The 19,878-nt window shown below is 39.4% G+C and overlaps 1 protein-coding gene across 1 annotated transcript in view; it reads left to right on the forward strand.

Annotated features, from left to right (window-relative positions):
- The window catches only part of si:dkeyp-72a4.1 (uncharacterized protein LOC100148058 homolog), a 52,026-nt gene that overhangs the window by 18,216 nt on the left and 13,932 nt on the right, over window positions 1-19,878 (forward strand). The window contains exons 3-4 of the mRNA XM_041811077.1: window positions 10,099-10,223; window positions 19,282-19,408. Coding sequence (XP_041667011.1) covers window positions 10,099-10,223; window positions 19,282-19,408 — 252 coding nt within the window. The remainder of the gene's footprint in view (window positions 1-10,098; window positions 10,224-19,281; window positions 19,409-19,878) is intronic.

Raw genomic sequence — 19,878 nt, forward strand, 5'->3', positions numbered from 1 at the left:
AATAAGGTAAAAACCTAGTGAACGCAATTCAGTCCAGTTTTATTGCAGGAAATCACGTTCAGGTGAAGGCTGATTAGCGTTTAGCGTGATGTTAGCCCACCGGCTAGCCCACCGGTCCATTTTCTCCTCCTCTGGCTCTAGACGCTCAGCAGACTGTTGCAATGGGGAGAATGTCTGTTATGGTAGAGAATAGTGTGTGTTTGTGTGGAAACCACATGAGCAACTCTACAACTCACGACAACTTAGGTTAATGTAAGGCCCATTACGTTAGCGGCAGCTGTCTGTTCCTTCTTCTTCGTCGGTTTTACGATGGTTGGCATCCATCACTTTGGTGCATTACCGACCCCTGTCTGTTCCTATGATAAACACTGATTATTAAAGTGAAGATGCTGTAGGCTATTTAGTGTTTTTAACGGTTTAATCACTTGAACCAAGGTTGCTGATGATATTGATAGGGAAATAATCAGTGATAACAGTAAGACTTGTGTTTGTGTCAGAGGGCAATAATGGCTGTTTAACTACCAAGCTATTTTACTTAACATTTTTCTGTGTTGATTGAGAGATCCCAAGCAGCAGAAAATGACATTGTTGGATGAAGTGTGTCCTTAAGCTGTCTTTGATAGTTTCTTGTAGAGAGGAGCACAATATTGCTGTTCAAGACTTAAGACATAATGTAACTGCATCATAAAGCCTACATGATCTGCATGGTGTTCGGGAATGAATAGTCTCTTCTATTGCTATTGTACTATTTTTTCAGCCATAGTAACATTAATTGATAGTAATGTAGCAGCCTAGTTTTGACAAAGTTAGGTGTTGGAGTTTGTATTCAAAATTTTGACGCCAATATTTTCATTTTTACTGCAATTGGATATCGGCTCCAAATATCGGTTATCAGCCTCCTTGACAACTAATAATCGGTATCGGTATTGGCCCTGAAAAAAAACGTATCGGTCTATCTCTAATATTTAGACACACTGCCCACCCTGGCTCGCACAAGTGACAGGGAGACACACAGCTGGAACACACACATAAATGACGCTGATCCTCCATGGATAGAGAGGAGAAGGACAAAGTTCAGGTCTGTGTTTATCCTCCATTATTCTGAAACATTTTCCCTAAACAGATAGAAGCCTTCAGTCTACATTACCAGCACCTCAGTGTGTGTCTGTATATGTGTGTGTCTTGCATTTATGTGTCATACAGCACGAAAGCCTTTGGTGCTGCATAAAAATGCACAAATGGACAAAGAGACCAACCACTTTTCAGTTATTTTGGGGGAAATTTGAGGCTTGTATGTGCCAAATGGCCTCTCTGCAACAAGCCTAAATCATAAGGGCTTACAGTCAAGCACTTTCAGAGTGAAGCATGTGTTGTGACACTGATAAATTCAACTTGCCGTTGTGGCTAGTTAGGGTCGCTCTGTTACCTGCCGTGGCTGAAATCTACCCGCATTTGGCTAGTTGGTGGATGTAAATGTCAAGCCCTGTCTGTATGTAAGATCTGTTCAATTTTTAAACTTTAATTTATTCCTTTCTAAAACTGAATATCTCTTACCTGTGAAAATATTTTATTTAAAAAAGTGCACGTGTGAAACCAGTATTATCTGGTTTAATATAAATAGAGTATTGCTTCACAGGGAGCTTACTTTGATCAGGGATTGTGGAGCACGTGTATCATCTCATCCAAATACGTTTCCTTGTGGGCGTGTTTCAACAAAGTCCAGTTGTTTGCCGGCTCTGGCACTTACTCTTATGCACTTGTATCAAGTAGAACGCGTTCAACTTGGGTGGGACACCATTCCCAGCTAAGACGTCCAACTTCCGAGGTAAATGGAATGCAGCAGAAGTCCCGGAATGATGATGCAGCACAACATTTTGGGATTTTATGGAAAATCTGTACATATTTATAACTTTTTGATGGCACCAGTTTCAAACCAGTACACTCAAGAAGTCTTCTCAGAGGCTTCAAGGACAGTTAGAGCAACGGTGTGCAAATCAAGGCAGAAACACAGGCACATCTCCAATTATAGTAGTAAGATGTGCACATCACATGCACCAGAACAACGTTGGATGCGTGTGGCAGCTATCATATGTACATGTATAAGTAGTCAACAGCAAGTGTATCTCTGGCCTAAGGTGATATTGGTGACTGTTGGCAGTTAAAGGTGTCAAACAGTCTTGTGGAATTTAATTGCTAGAATGGCATTTCCAGAGAGCTTTGAGGAAAAAGTTCAATCAGCAACTCTGCATGTGGGCTTACCTCCTGGCGTTTGCAGTACTGCTTTGCATGTGCAGCAAATGAGATGAAGCTTCCATGGGCAGCACAGAGAATCCAGGGGCTCTAAATCTCTCAGAGCTGCATCGGAGTATGCTGGAGTAGCCTGCAGCCTGCAGACAGGAGGCTGGATTTATAGCTCTCTATGTGAATAGAACCATCATTCTCTAAGTGCTTTTTCAGAGGGTAATAATGAGTGCATAAGTGCCAGAAATCTGCAGTATTGTTTGTATTGTATAAAGTACCTAAACACAATTAAGGAAACATAATAGGTATTCAGAAAACATAAAAGGGTCTTGGCTAAAAATGAAATCAGGCACTGGAATCAAAGTCATTTGCATTCGGAATTTGCATACCACATATGAAGCAACAAACAACAGCAGTGCATGGCCAGCAAGTAAGGCAGATACATGTTTAAGATTCTTTTATGTTTTGGTGAACACAGCACAATATGTGAAAAATATGCACTGTGCAATAATTTTGTTAAATGTTACAATAATGATTCAAAGTGTAATAAGTAAATAAATACACTGCAGTTAGGCTAACCTCATGACCTTTGCACATGCATAAGCTACAGCTAATTTTCTTTGCCGGTCTGCTGTATTTCATGTTTTTACACAATACCTGTTTGCAACTTGTCTCTTGTTAATCCAAAATAGGTTCAAAAAGCATTCTTTCAATGCCAAATTTGCACCAATTCAACTAAGGTTAGCATCAAAAAAGGCATGAAAGGATGGCCAGCACACCCAGAACTCCATCTTAAGGTTAAATATATGTAAAGATTTTTTGTGAAAAAACATTGTTTATATTAATCTGTTTCCTCCATTTTTTTGTGATAGATTCAGACTATTGTGATGTGTTTTTAAGCACCCTTTCAGAAGGGTTTCAAGTTCAAGTTGCTCTTTTAGGCTATTATTTCTCTGAATTGGTCCTGAGGTTTAGTTGTCGTACACATATTAAATGTAGTGGTCTCTTTACCAAACAGGCTGATCTGGGGCCTGATGCATCAGCTTTGTATAACTTCCGTCATGACATTTGGTTTAAAGTTCAGCCAACCAACTTGTTCAAAACATTTATTGTGCAGTAGATCATGTTTGTGTTTGGTGTCTGGGCTTCAACCTAATCTCTACTTGCAGATCCATTTTACATGCAGATTTTAAGGAAGGGTGAGATAGCATCTTAAATCCCCTCTTGCAGCCTGGAGGTGGATGCTGGAGTGGTGGGTAGAAGGCAAGAGCACAGCACTGATTTAAGGCAAGAGCAGAGTGGAGGGAGAGACTGACAATCTTGCAGCTGCAATAGATCGCCAAATTGAGGGAATGCTTGTCAGGTGATTGGATAATGATGCGTGTAGTTGTGAAATCAGCACAGCTTAGGTCGTATGCCTGAACCAGCCCACAGGCGTCGCTCCTTCAGTGTCATTGTTTGGTTGCACTACAGTGAAATCAGGTTCAGCTTAATTAGTAATGCATGATGCCAAAACCACTGCTTTTGATGGTGACAAAATGTATGTAAAATTTGACAAAACATGGTCAGGTGATAGCTCTTAGCATATAACTGTGGAACCAGGTGTTAAAATCTTGAACTAAAGTGTGAGGTAAATAAGCAGCACTCTATTATTGGACAGGCTCAGTTATCTCTGCTGGTGGAAGACAAAGATGGCAGTGATAAAGTAATTAAATATCTGAGGGTTGTAATCATAGGGATCACATCACTGAAACTAAGCAGCTGAACCCCTTTGCTCCTCCTCATCCTTCAAGTTATTCAACCTTTCAAATCAATACATCATGGAAACCTTATTTTATGGAGGACCTTACGCCTACTGTGAACTAGATGTTAGATTTAAGTTGTTAATTATAGCTTTGTATGAACTCTCTCTCTCTTTTTGCACAGTGCGGTTTTCATGAACACATTTTAAGAGCTGAGTGGAGGAACAAAAAAAGCTTTTTGGTACTGCCCACTTTTATACTGACACACAGGAACAAACAACCACAGACATTTAAAATGTTCATCTACACTTTATTTTTGTGGGAAAGGGAAAGTTAAGTTAAAACTGATAAAACAAATCATGACTCAAGTACCGTTTTTGGAGTCAGAAGCTGTTCCACAAGCCAGCACACTAAATGGCACAGTCCTGGAATGAACCCGCCCCAGTGCAATGCAGTCTAAAGTGATTTAACAGCTTTTATTGTTGTGCCTCAGATGTCTTCCTTGTAGCTTCGTCTTAATTAAAATGTAAATAGAAAGTCAAAAAAGATTTTAAATAAAACTGAAGTAATGAAGAAGCTGCAGAATCACCACAGTCTGTAATCTCATAGTGTTCTGGCATGCTGCTCATGGTTTGATTAGACAGAAACTTTTATATTTTAGAAATCAAAATTTCTGTGATATTTTGTGAAAAGCCAAATCAGACCACTGTAAAAAGTCAAATTTCAGGAAACTGGGAAGCCTGAATCCATATAGTTGTTTGTGCAGTGCTATGTAATGTCAAGTCAATATTAGCCTTTATATTTTTTGGGTGTGATATACTCATGACACCTGAAATATGCCACAAAAAGCAATTCTATCCTCCTGAACATCAGATTTCTTTAAATTAGAATCCAAACACAGCCTGCTTGGTAGATCTGCGAAGCAGCAGCCTTCACACACTCACAGTCTGTTTGTTTCTGCTCTAAAGCCCCATATCGGATCCCATCCTGTGTCCCATTTTCTTCTGTCACTCACACACTACACTGTGCTCTGTTGCTGGAACAGCAAAGCAGAAAATTCAAACAGAATATTTGAGGCAAACTTAAAATATTGATCTAACACCATTTACCTTTTTTTATGCTTCCTATATCAATACCTGACGCTGTAGGTGAACTTTATTGTCATACTGCAGTGCACTGCTATTGATGCAGGGGGAATAAAATGCTAATTCTGTGCAGCTATTGATCCTACTCAGCTAATAAGTAAGACAGGAGGAAGCAGCGTAGCATGCCTGTAAGTGTATACAAATACAATGTGGTTATGATTTTCAGCAGAGTTGGGATGGTGCATCTGGAGCTGTTATCTGATTGGAGCGGTCCTTATCTTTTACAAACAGAGTGAAGCACACTCAGCCATGACACCCTGCTGCCATGGACACAAACATCCATGCTCTCACTCATAAGCTGAACATGATCTGTGCTCTTGTTCCCTGCTATTCATCAGAGCTTTTGTAGAATATGCCTGATTATATAACTGCCACACAATCTAAGGGGATATATATGTTAAACATGATTCGTTTGTGGGGAAAAAAAGTCGAATTTCGTTAAAAAGCTATGTATTAAATATTTCATGGTTGTATAGGATTTCTGAATAACTTATTTTGACATTTTGAGTGTCTTCCGCAACCGCAGATTCAATCTGCTGCTAGTGAGGACAACAATGTAACATGCTGCAACATTGTGATGTAGCACTATTTATTCACAATATAGGATCAAATCTGTATGTATTAATCTGAAGATGTGTTTTTGGTCTTTTAGCATTGAGAAAAACTTCCAGTATTAGAAGCCAAAGTAAGTCATCATTAAGCATCTAGAACAAAAAGTTATGCACAAACAGAAAACTCAAACTTCTCACGCTTTAGCAGGTTATGCACCTGATTGTCTCCTTTTTAAAAAAAGAAATGAAAAACACAGCAAAGCTGATGAGGGCCTCCAGTGACTGGAGCTCTGAGAACTGTCTCCTGCTGAACACCTCCAAGACCAAGGAGATGGTCACTGACTTTAGGAGATCTAAGCCCCAGCTCCTGCCTGTCACCATCAGAGGAGAGGACATTGAACAGGTACAAACCTATAAGTACCTAGGGGTGCACCTTGATGACAAACTGGACTGGACTGCAAAAACTGATGCCCGGTACTGGAAGGGGCAGAGCCGACTCTTCTCCCTCAGGAGACTCAGGTCTTTTGAGGTATTAATAAAGCTACAGGACAAAGCTGAGCTGCTGTAGTAGCTACCACAAGCATTCAGTAAGTGATGAATACAGTCTAAACTCCAGTCTATTCTCCTTCTCCTGACCTTAAAGGAAAATAAAGACCTGACCAACCATACAGTAGAATAATATCTAAGGTAACAAGGAATTTAATTTTGAATTTAATTTGTTTTGTTTCTCCCTCTACATAGTCTGTTGAATTGAGTAAGGCTGAAAATGTGGGTCAACCAAAACACTTAAAGAAATATCCTGATCCATACAGCAGTCTTAAATCATATCTGAGATGCAACTTTATCCGTCTGTTGCATCATTTAGCAATTAGTTTGGATTTAAAGCACAAAAAGAAAGCTAAAACTTTAAGCTGAAATTGCCTGTTATTCTTTGGGGCTTGAACAAACAAAGGACAGCACTGGTAACTGAAAGTGAAAAAGCTTTTGAAAATACAGAACTGCATCCCAATGGACATTCACAAACATTTCAACATTTTTAGTACTTCAAACCTTTTTTTCCCCACATAAGGATAAGGTTAAAAACCAGCCGAACTGTCCTTCAGCACTTTTAAGTCTTCTCATCTTATGGCATCTTACATTTGGGAAAGCATCTGCAGTTTCTTAACATAGAAATAGAAAATGTAGTGCTTCTAAATATTTCTCTCATATACCCGCTGACCATGGTGTGCTACCTGGGGTAGCAGTACTCCACATAGTATTGATTGACAGCAGGATATGTACCTGTCATAAGCCTGATCAATAAATCACCAAGGCAGTGAGAGAGAAATCGATCTAATTTATACCACATCAGCGAGATGTCCTTGGTCCTGTCGGTCAGACTGAGCCAGTGAGCTCTGTCTAACACCTGCTGGAGGGTTGTAATGTTTAGAGATAAGTGGATGAGTGTCTTATTTTCCTGTCCTTCCTTTAATGAAAATGTAGAATAACTGTTTTCAAGAGATTTACTCCATCTTTATCCAGTATGAGCTCTAACTTTCACCCCTTTGAGTTTTTTTTTGGAAGCTGATGAGGCTGAATACATCAAGACTTTATTTCTGTCTCTTCCTGCTTCACTCTTGTCCCACTAAACTAATTCCAAAGCTTTTGGTTCCTGAAACGTGTGTTTTAATTAAGACCGAAAGGAAAAACCTGTCGCTGCTAAATGGAAATGTGGGTGAGCTTGACCTGCCCCTGTCTGCAACGTGACTGTAAGCTGTTCAGACAGATGCAGTGTGCAGTGTGTGAGTGTTTGTGCATTAATGGTCTGTGTACCTGTGACTTAGTCTAATGGGACGTTGATGAGGCTGCCTGGGATATGAGGCCGCATAATGATCAAAGAAACACCAATGACAGTGTTAGAGCAAGTGTAAACTCAACTTGTGCACACTCATTTCTGGTGTACTTTGTTAAATGCTACGGTATACAAAATTAGATTCCTAATTCTTGGTGGAATGGATGGAAAAATATACTTCATTGAATAATTCCTGTGAAGTTGTGCTTCACAGAATATTCTCTACAAGCACATGCATAGTTTCATATCCTCTCCAATTTAACATCTCTAAGAACAGAAATGAAGCCTCCTGCTAAGGCGAAAGAGCCCTTTTAGAATAAAGAAGTACATCAATTACAAGAATTCTTCTCTGCAGACTTTCTCGATGAAGTACAAAGTCCACCATGTTCTCCAGTGCTTTATGCAGGAATCATGAAGAAGTACTCCTCTGCATGTATGAAAATCTCCAGTACTCTTTTAGCAGTGTTTCCCATCAGCTACTGAGACTATGGCACTGTCTGGCAGAAAAATATGCCAATTGCCAAATAAGTCAATAATGAGTAATTACATTTTATGTATTGCATTACATTGTAATGTATTGCCAAAAGAGCTTTAATATAAACTCAGTCATTTGACTCTGACCTACTCTTGTTGATTGCTGAGGGTTGTTTGCCTTTGTAATGCAACACATCTAATTTAGGAGTGAATATTCACTTGGTCAACATTAGGGATGCACGACATTGGATTTTTGCCATAATCCAAATATTTATAAAGTAATTTTACTTGATACCAACAACGATACTGATATTTAGATATAGTTCAGACCTAAAACTTCAGTCCTTAAAACACACAATTTAAAGCTTGAGGAGGAACAAATTGACAAATTTCAGTCCTCAGAGCACACCTTCAAGTGTAAGGGATAATGATGAAAGACTCCAGCTGAGGAAGCTCTGTTGGTCCAGCCCAGAAGTCCACTTAATTAACTATTTGTTCATACAGTCAATATTTACATCAAACTTAAGAAGATTTTTATAGACAAAATACCGGTTCTAAATATTGGCAGAAATGTTCTGTCCATACCGATAATATCGTGCATTCCTAGTCAACATGGATGACGTCAAACAAAGCTTATCTTTAGGGAGGGAGCGATTGAAAAATGTGGAGCCTCAGGTTTGGGCTGGTGGAAACACATTAAAACCCCTTTGGCTTTCATTTAGAGGTTTTTGCACACTCAAAGTTGACTTTCATGGGCAGAGACGAGACTTCCAGGTGAATGGCTGCAGTGTAGTTGTCCTTCTGGAACTTTTTCCATCTCCACACAGGATCTGGAGCTCGGTCAGAGTGACCACCTCTCTTAATAAGTCCCTTCTTCACCGATTACTCAGTTTGGCTGGGCAACCAGCTCTTGGAAGTGTCCTGGTTGTGCCAAACCTCCTCTAGTTGAGATTTATGGAGGCCACTGTGCCCTTGGGAGCCTTCAGTGTAGCATATTTTTTGTAGCCTTCCCCAGATCTGTGCTATACAGGCAGTTCCTTTGACCTCATGGCTTTGTTTATGTTCTGATATGCATTGTCAGCTGTGAGGCCTTCTATAAAAATCTAAAATTCTGTTTTCACTTTTCCATGATGGAGTACTGAGTGTAGAATATTGAGAATAAAAATATTTTTTTACTGTAGTTTTAGGGAGCAACATAAAATTGACAAAAGTGAAGGGGTCTGAATACTTTCTGAATGCACCGTATATTTTATAAGAGACACCTTGAAGTGTTTGTTAAATTGACAGTGACACATGGGGATGAATTAAATGAGCATTTTCATAGTTATAATTGAAATTAGGATTTGGAATGCTAGAGCAGGCTAAATTGCATATTTCAGATTGCACTGAAGGGCTTTTTTTTGCTTTATGTCACATACCTTGACTTTTAACAAAGTAACTCCCACAGCAGTGGAACTACCCACAAACAAATTGATGACCAAGAGCTGCACCAGAGGCCTGATCTTGACAGAATATTGTGGATATTTAAAGTGTTAGCAGTCAAAAAAGTCATTTCTTTTTTACTCTGAGTCAACAGAGAATACCTGAGATGCTAATAAAGGCTTGTTTCCCTGTAATGAAACTCCTGTCCTAAGCTGTGTTGATTGATGTAGCCACAGTTGTCTCTGTAACAGTAACCCATGTGTGAGAATTGATGGATTGCATTTCTCTGTGTGAACAAAAGCATATGTATTGCTTTTCTCAGATTTATGTCAGCTCATCATTAGAGAAGCAGGAGAATCCAATTTACGCCTGTCTGGGTTGTTTTATATGTGTCCTTTCTTCACCTTACATCTTCAGAATGATTGAAGGGGAAAAAAGTAGAAAACATGCAGTATGCACTACCTCTTCACTGACATGTCTAATTAAGAGAAGGTTTCTGGCGTTCTCTGGGTAAAACAGTTATTTGCAGGAATTGAAAAGCTATTGTCTTTTTATGGAGATGAAGAACCTATCCAACAAAAATGTTCACTCTCTCTCTCCTGCCTACTTCATCTCTCATCTCTTCTTGTCACAGGTATTACTTTCAAACTCTCTTACATTTTTCACTGTATGGTTCTTCTCTCTCCCTCTAGATGTGCGGTGCCCATCGAGACACTGGATGTCGCGCGGACACTCCTATGAAGAGCAGACTGTGTGGAACCCAAAGTACTGTGTGGTAGCTGACTGTCAGATGCTGCTTCTGAATGAGGAGGAGGTGGTGAGAGCAGACAGTCCAATCTCCTGTCTGTCATGTCCTTCTGTGTCACCATTGTGTTTCTTGGCTCTTTCTTCATCTTTTCTTTTCTGTCCCGTCAGTTCCACTTTATTTGCTCAGGCTTTACTTCATTTTACACTTTCCCATCTACCCAATCTATCCCCACATAGCTCTCTGTATATTTTATAACGAGTAAAATACAGCTTCAGTTATTATAATGATTAGTGATGCACCAGTACATTGGTGGGACATCTGCAGAGGCCGATGATGGCCTGTGAACCGTCATCGCCCCATCTGCCAAAAATGAGAAACATGCCGAGGACAGTGGCTCTCAGTGGCTGTCTGATCTGGAACAAATTGTGTTTTTATCGGCAGAGCTTTCTATGACTATTGCTCTATGACCATTCAATGGCTGGTAGGGTCTTGTTTCGCGTTATAAGATGGAGTCCCCCATGTGGCTCGAAATTGTTCTGCAGACCTTTGAGTCCCAACACAGACTGGGTCAGGACCCATGGTTGGGTCACAAGTGATGTTTTTTGGTTGCGAGATGAGTTATCAAGATTTCTTCCCTATGTCCTTCCTTATGTCTGCAGTACACATTAAAGCCACATGGGGGTGCCACACCCTAAAACACTCATCCAAAGGCTCCAAGAAACCCTGACTGCAGTGTGCAGTTCGGGGCGGAGCTCAATGCCACTCAGCGTCAGTATTCCATTGGCTGAGTCGGAGCTAAATGTCAGCATACTATTGGCTGAGGCGGAGCTCAACGTCAGCATGCTATTGGCTGAGGCGGAGCTCAACGTCAGCATGCTATTGGCTGAATCCAGCATTTGACTCCGCCCACGAGTTAGTAGTATTTAGAAAGGTATTTACTGATTTGGAGTTAATGTAGATGAGTGGGAGAGAAATTAAAGTGTTTTTAGTTGATTAGGAGTTATTTTTTGGAAGAGTAGGGGAGAGACAGGGAGAGAGACAGAAACAAGGTTTCAGCTGTTTGTGGATGAGGGGAGGGAGGAGGAAGACAGCTGGATATGGTCCGGAGTAGATGATTGTAGACAAGATGCTTTTTTTATGAAAGTCAGTCGTTTGAACTGGAAGAGGCTGATGGTGAGGATATTTCATCATCATCATGGAGACGTTTTCAGTACCAAGACTGAACGCGATTGGTTTATGGAACTTTGAGAAGGGTGGAGTCAAACGGTTGACGTTGGAATGTTGAGCGCCACCTGAACTGCACACTGCATTTAGGGGCTTCTCTAAGGCTCTGCCAGCCATTGGATGCTGGTAGAGCCAAGTTAAAAGTCATGGATGCTTGGGTGTAAGCAAAAACATGTACCAGACCAGACAGCAACTGAGGGCTCCACACATTGTGCATGTGAAGAAATCCTTTATGACAGAGGTGAAGTGGCTTATTCCAGACTGGTAAAACCAAAAGTGCCAGCTCTAGGGCCTGGCAGTTGGGTTTCGCCACATGCACAGAGGGCCCAGGTTTGGGTCCGTCCTGTGGCTCCTTTCTCACACGTCTCTACCCCACTCTCTCATCCCTGTCTGATTCGGTCTACTCTATTGATGAAGGCATAAAAAAAAATCAGAAACTGCCAGGTCAGGACAAGATTGAGTCCATAATTGATGTTATGAAAGCTAGCACTGGCCATAATCTCAACCACCCAGCTGAGAACAGCACAGAAGACAGACTTGATAAGTGATAAGGAAAACGTAGTTATTTGGTCATGATGGCCTGTACCTTGTAAAAAAGTGGGCAAATAAAACATTTGGGAACCACTGGTATAGATGATCTACTGGAGGTCACTGACTGGTTAAACCTTAAACTCTAAAACACCCCTCTCAGCATTTGTCTTTATCTGGATTCCTACAAAGTAACAATTTTCTGTAATTTGTGTGTTATTATAAAAACAGTGATGTAGAAACAAGCTCCTGATTTAATCCTGTGTTGTGTGAGAGCTCATTGTACATTGAAATTCCCCTCAGCGGAGACCCCCAACAGTCAGGTTATGCAGAGCGAGCAGAGTCAGGCTCTTTGGCTTTGTTGTTTTCATTAGTGTCACGCTGGATTATGCAGGTTTGTGTGAGATTAGAGGTGTTGTTGTTCGGAACAGATCAGGAGTCAGCAGGGTAATCTAAATTACATTGTTCAGTCGGCAGTATCCTGCACTTGTTTAATGGCATTGTGTCGGCTCATGTCCATACCTTTATAACAACAAATACTTGAATCTGCTTTGTGTCCTTTTAGACTGTGATTTATAGCTCAGAGTTGGTTTTATCTTTGCTATCTATTTTTCAACAAAAAGTCTGAACAGTTTTCACATAAAGTAAAATAATATGAGATTAATGAAGCTATATTTCCGATTGTAGTTATTACATAATACAGGCTTCTTTTGTTTTGACAAAGATGTACTGGATTGTTTTTGTAACCTTGACAGAAGATCTATAATTAAGCACTGCAATAGATTATGTCTTCAAGTAATTTTTTTATCAGCACTATTGTGCTTTTATACCATCGGGGCTGCAGCTGAAATGTTACTTTTCAAACTTTCAGACATAGCACAAGAAACAACTTTCAACTAAACCTCTCCATTTATTAAAGAGGGGGTATTATGCCTTTTTTCAAGGCTTTCCACCATCTCTCTGATACCCATGTAGTAGCTTTACATGGTTTACAGCTCAAAAAACTCCTCATCTTTCTCACTGGCATCCTGAAAAACCCTTATTTTAAAGGAAACACTTCATTTTTGCTGCTGTCTCTTTAACACCCCCACCCCCCAGGGACTTGCTTTCCTCCGATTGGCCGATTTTCTAGAGGGGGCCGGCAATGTTTTGTGCCCGCCCCCTCTAGTGTGGCTATGTTTGTGGCTACTTGTAACCTTTGAATGAACCGGAACGACTGAGTAAAATATGGTGAATTTTGATTTAAGTCCGTACGTGTCGGACCCAGAGTCTAATCCTGATAGTTTGGAGAGGGAGGGGGAAGAAAACCAGCAGCAGCGAAGGATAGAGCAGGATGTATCTGTTTGGTAAGTGTTTAATTGCTGTGTTACTAAATGGCTAAATGGCTAAAAGGCCATGTGGGGACGGTTTGTTCCACTTTGCCGGCAGCACAGATGAACCAGTAAGGACATCCTATTGCGATGACCTCATCAGTTCGCTCCATCGAAATCTCGTCTCAGGAAGATCTCGGAGAGATTCCCAACAAACCGTTTTCATCAGTTTACAGTCTACCCTAACCCTAATTCCAAGGTTATGCCACATATGTTTATCTAGTGGTTTTAAAATTTGCATACGTGGAGTATGAACACCCAACATTGTGACTTTATATTTATGTTTTAAAAATCGGAAAAGTCTAATACCCCCTCTTTAAGCACGACAGCCCATTATCATATATGTGTTTTATCTGTAGACTAATTTCCAGCAGGCTCTTAGTTTCTTTATTTTTGGCTGAGGAATATATTCTACTTATTTGTAAACTACCTGTTTTATAGGGAAACAATTTAAGTTGGACCTACAGTATGTCAGCTGACTTTTTAGTTAGTTGATTCGATGAGATGTGGGATTTAACAGTTTGTCAAGAGATATAATGGCAAAAAGGGAAAGAAGCAAACTCTTTTAAACCAAAGTATATCATTTGTTAGTGTATGTTGTGCTTTGGTAAACCCATGTTCTAGTTAAAGTTTAAAAAGAATAAATAACTGTTGTAAAATTAAAACTGTTCTGTTTTTTGATGCAAACACACGTGATGTCAGTTTGAATTGGTTATGAATGTATTTGCTCACCACATATCAACATCTTTAACCCCAGATTTGCAATAATACATACAATGAACTTCTTCTTAAAATAAAAAATTAAAAAAAAAAATTGGTTCCTATTGGCTATTGGCTATCCTGGTAGGAAATTATCGGTATCGGTTCAAGAAAATACTTATCCTGCATCACTAATCTACACATTAGCTGGTACAAAGCACTGCCTTCCTCAGGAAAAGCTGCATCTTGTGCAATAACACAGACAAAAATGCACCCTTTCAAAGTAATAGAAACATTCACAAGATTGTTTTTAATTTGCAAAACCTTTGTGCGTACAAATATGTCTGCTGGAACAGAGGCACAAACTGTTCTTAGATTTTCCTTTTTTGTGTGCGTACAGAGGTGTGCCATGTTAAAATGGAGCAGTAATTGCATGGGGGAATTATTTGAATCGACCCATTGGCAGCCTTTCCACAAGAGTGCTTTTTAGTTTCCCAGAAGCAAAGAACAACAGCTTTTAAATGCCTCCATCTGGAGACTCAGACTCTGAAAGGTCACCTGTAGCAGTGTTGGCTTTCTTTGATGTCAGCAAACTGCAGATCAAAACAGCAACACAGTGTCAGGATAGACACTTTTTAGATGAATGGGTCAGAGCATCCAAACAAGAGACCATGTAGTCCAGGTTAAACATTTACATTGATATCTGACATTTCTGCAACTCTTTGTTCTCTGTTCAATCCTTTCTGATGCATTTGGTATTGAGGGAATCTAACTGCTGATTGGCTTGCTACACAGCATCAAGCAGCTGTGTGGCCCTAGTTAAATGTTTGGTATAGAATGAATTGCTGGCTGTAGTTTTATGCAGATGTTTATAGAGATGAATGATCATTAGAATATGCAGAGAAATTTCCACTTGTTTGTTTTTGATGACACTTGATTTGTTGATACAGCTCCTACTGCAAATTTGGGATGCAAAAAATTATCTGCATGATATCGGTATAAGCAGGTATTAGCTTATAAAGTGAATAATCTGTATCAGCAGTTGCGATATTTCTTTATAACCAACATTTTGGCTATTAAAATCTTCCTATGTTAGCTTTGGATATTGCTGTATAAACACACAAGTTATTGGAGTTTTAGGCACAACACAGGAACAACATTGAAGTCCAATTTGCTATCCGTATAAAAGCACACTGAACATTACTTCCCATTCACAGATCTTACATGATAATAGTTGATCGTTATTTCTTATCTCAGCTCGGGGAGGGAGGAGGGAGGAACAGAGGGATTATATGTGTTGTTTTTGGAAAGGAAACAGGCACTTCACGCGGTTCTCGTCCTAATGGTGCTCATTTTACTTAAGTTTAAAAGCAATGCTTCAACTATAAATCACTTCCATCCTTCACATGTGCCTCATAAACATAGTTTTTTAGACTACTAGCATTTTGTTAATGGTGTGAATGAAGCATCTGTTGACACATGAGCTCTGCTCACTGTGATTGCACATGCAAGCTGGCAAGCACTTGTATAATGTGTTTTTTAAACTCCTACTCGATAATACCATGTACCCAGTAAAACTTGGGGAAGGTATGCCAGTATTTAAAAATGAATACCATCCAGTTCTTGTTTGAAGGACTAAAAATTACTTATTTGGTTGTCCTAGAACTTTACATTGTGTGTTTTAAGTACTAAAGTTTTAGGTCTGAAGTACATTTACATATTTGTAATTGTATTTGTATCGTCTACATTAATATTTGAATATCGGCGTAGCAGATATTAAAAAAAATCCAATATTGTGCATCCCTATTGCAAATGTACCACAACCAGGGCATGTAACAGTTTAAATCAAAACTGTTGTGTACAGATTCTACATCTGTATATAGAATCTATAGATTAATCTTTAAAGGCATTATTGACAGCAGTGAAAACTCAGAAAACAAGATCCACATGCAGCCTTGAACATCCTGTAAAAGTCCCCATTCTTTCATAATATGTATTGGAGGCAGCAAGTCCTAAATAACAATGCATAATACATAAATGTCTTAGTTTGACTTTTGAAAATCATGTGAATAATTTAGATTTAGCAAGAAATTAAAATTTTGAACAATTTGAAATACCCCTTGGATATCTCTAGTGATGCTGGAAACTCGTGTCAGGGCCATTCAACTCTTTAATAAATAAAACTTTTGTCACAGGAATCTGGATAGAGACGAAATTTTTTGGTTCTTTTTTCTGAAAAATATTGAACAAGGTGGCCAAAATGTGTCTTCATTTAGTCCTTATCTGTGTTCATTTGGCCTGAGTATTCTTCCTTTCTGCACCACCATCAGCAACAACTATAGAGAAAATAATTGCTCCAAAGTGAGGGAAAGAAATTTCATTGTGTTCAGCAATGCTTTAAGAGTCCCTGTGCAAAACTTATGATTGATTTTTTTTTTTGCTGTGAAGGTGGAGTTTTTGCTCTTGGGGTTTTATTGAAGAGACATCTTTCTCCTGTGTTCCGGCCTTTTTGTTTTATTGTGTTTTTCTCACTTCTTGTTTCATGGAATTTTTTTCTTTTTTTGCTTCTCCCTATACTGCAGACCCCTTTTCTCTTGAGTCCTGTTCCTGCTTCTGCTCCTGACTGCTTTGTTGTACTCTGACAAACACAAAATGAAATACAGAATGACGTGTGTTATCACAGTGAGAAGCTAATGCTGCTGTTGTCTTTTTTAGACTTAATAAATAACTTTGGCCCCATCAGTAGAAGGTAATAAGACCTTTAGCTATTTGCACAGGTTGCATTTTCTTACTACAAAAATTGCATCCATAAACACAGGAAAGAACTCAGGGTGATTGCACATCCGTGCAAGACGTGATAACAGTCTCATTATTCAGAAGGTGTGTCAGGTTGCTTTAGGGATGCAATAGCAAGGTAATTGAAGAAAGAAAGGTGTGATTGTGGAGGGGTGTCTAAAGTTTTCACTTCTCTCTTTGTCACATTCAGCATGTTGTAAAGCTCTCATATTTCCTCTGATCGGATGAATCGATTGCTGCAAAATCATTAAAGAGTGAGGCTAAATAATTTGGGAAACTAATCCATAATTGTTTGCCTAAATCTGCATTTTTTTCCGAGAACCTTGAGATTGTGATTTAATATGCAACTATTCTGTTGAAGGCCCCCTTCTTATTCTTTTCAACAACACACAAGCACTACATCATTCTATATTATAACCAGCAAAATATTTTTAAAGATATGTAATTGTGATAATTTTGACTCATTTTACAAATTCACTATGAATTGTTGTATCAAAAGGAATTATTGTTTTATGCCGATTGCATTTTGATTAAGAATTTTATATATACACAAATAAGGAACGTTTTTTTTTTTTTAATTATTTTTATCATTTAAAAAAATTGAACTTGAATGATTGCATGATGTGTTGGGCATTACATCTCTGCTGCAAAAAACGTTTTAATCTGGTATTTTGAAACACATTTCAGGTTAGAGAAATACCTTGTATGCTTTAAAAACTGCACTAGGACATATTGCATATTTAACTAGCCATTAGGTCAAAGGAACTTCCTGCAGAGCTCTGAGCCACAGATATGGGGAAGGCTACAGAAACATTCTGCTGTACTGAAGGTTCCCTGGAGCACAGTGGCTCCCATAAATCTCAAGTGGAAGAAGTTTGGCACAACTCAGACTCCTTCAAGAGCTTGTCGTCCAGCCCAACTTAGCAACGGGGGGAGGAAGGCCTCAATAAGAAGAACCTGATGGTCACTCTGACTGAGCTCCAGAGTGGATATGGGACAAAGTTCCAGAAGGACCAGCAATCACTTGGCTTTATGGCAGAGTGGTTTGATGGAAGACTCCTCAGTGAAAAACACTTTCAAGCTTGTTTGGAGCCCGGACTTGGTTTTTGCTCAGCTGTGAGGCCCGCTTTAGAGAGGTGTGTGCCTTTCCAAATAATGTCAAATCAATTTAAATTACTACAAATAGACTCGAGGTGTAGAAACATCTCTGTAAAGATCAAGAGAATAGGAGGGACCTGAGCTAAATTTCAAGTATTTTTGCAAAGGGTCTGAATATTTATGTCAATGTGATATTTTATTTTTCATAAATTGGCAAAATATTCAAAAATTCTGTTTTCACTTTGTCATGATGCTGTACTGAGTGTAAATAAGTGAGAATATAAATTAATGTTAATGATTGTAGTACAATGCTGCTACATGACAAAACTGACAAAAGGGACTAAATGCACTGTCGGTGCGATAAACCCCTCTGCAGCCCCTACCACTCAGGTATCGTATCATCCTGTCATCATTTTCTTCTGCTGTCACTGCTTCTGTATGCCATGTGAATAATACTGGAATAAGACTGAATACTGAACAAGACTGGAATAATTTACAACCTGTTTTGGTTTTCTCCTGCACAACTAAGATAAAAATGCAGAGATTCAACTGACAAAACACTCAGGGTTAACTGATAACTTGAAATTTCAACTTTTACAGGATCAGCTTCATAATGAAATCACAGATTATGCTCCAATCCCTGCTTCAGTCTACTCATTCAGTACATCCAATATCCTGGCCCTCAGTATCTGATACTGTATATTCCTGACAGTTGTTGCAGGGAATGGTGAGGCTCGAATTACAGCTCATTTTGCTCAGTCATTATGGCTCATGGCACCAGACACTGTCATTACATCACAGAAAGCTGTTGTTAAACCCATGAGGCAAGAAAAGCGGTACTGATAAGACAACAGAGATAAACAGATGGATGGAAACAGAAAGACACAGGGAGTGAGCCATACAGGTTTCTACATTGGGCTGAGAGGTGTGAGGATGTTCGATAAGCCATTATCACTCCTGGGGAAGGACATCAGGCTCTTTTTCCTTTTTCTTTTGGTCACCACTCTCTCCCTGCAGCCATCCTCTCCCCCTTTGTCTGTTTAATCTTCTGGAAGCAAACATTCTGTATGGAGCTATAGGAAGATACAGGCTGACACAGACCAATGTGCTGCTAATGTCTACTCTGTATTTATCCGATGACCCCTCATTTATCACAAGCTATTGTGTGCTATTTCTTCTAAAGCAGCTTTAAACAGTGTCCAGAATAGCCGTGAACACACAGATAAGGACTGCCATTTGTGCATTTCATACATTTTAAGCATCTTCCATTCTTCTTTGTTAGCTTTCATTCTTTCTCTGTTTTCCTACTTTGTCTCTTTTGTGACTTTGTGAGTTTTATTATCCATCTTGAATTCCCCGCTCTTTGTCTCTGTCCCCTTCTTCCCCCTTTCCTCTCCATTTTTTCTCAGCAGATCCATCCCTTGTTTTTGCAGGAGCGGCGCTCTGCATCATGCAAGGTTCATCTCCTGCGTCGCACCATCAGTGTTCCCGTGGAGACACAGTTTCCAGAGTTTCACAGCCAGCTGTCCACCGGGAGCGGTAAGTAGCCTGAGGACATTCCTTTGCAGTGTTTAAGGAGACATACACACACTTAACACACTTGCTCGTACATTCAGATAATGGAGAAAACTGTTATACCTTCCTTAAGTGTTTAATTAAAATTCTGATGATAAACGACCTTGAATTAAAATATTAAACAATTGTGGACATTTAAAATGTAAAGTAATATTAAAAGCTCTCGAGACTGGAAAGAAATTAGTGCTTTTTATGCCTCGCCCCAGAAATTATCTGTCTTTTCCATAATCTACCATGTCCAGAGCTGCTTAATTTGAATTTTAGGTCAACCTTATGCACATGCTCTGTTTTTACGGAGGTCAGAAGGGCAGTGTAACTTAAGAAAAGCACTTTTTCCTTCTCTGTGACATCAGCAGCAAACCACTCGCACATGCAAGTGAGCCATGCATTGCTCACATGCCCGGTTGAGCCTTTAAAAAAATGCTGATTCAATT

This window comes from Cheilinus undulatus, linkage group 17 (genome assembly GCF_018320785.1).
Source record: "Cheilinus undulatus linkage group 17, ASM1832078v1, whole genome shotgun sequence".
Lineage (NCBI taxonomy): Eukaryota > Metazoa > Chordata > Actinopteri > Labriformes > Labridae > Cheilinus > Cheilinus undulatus.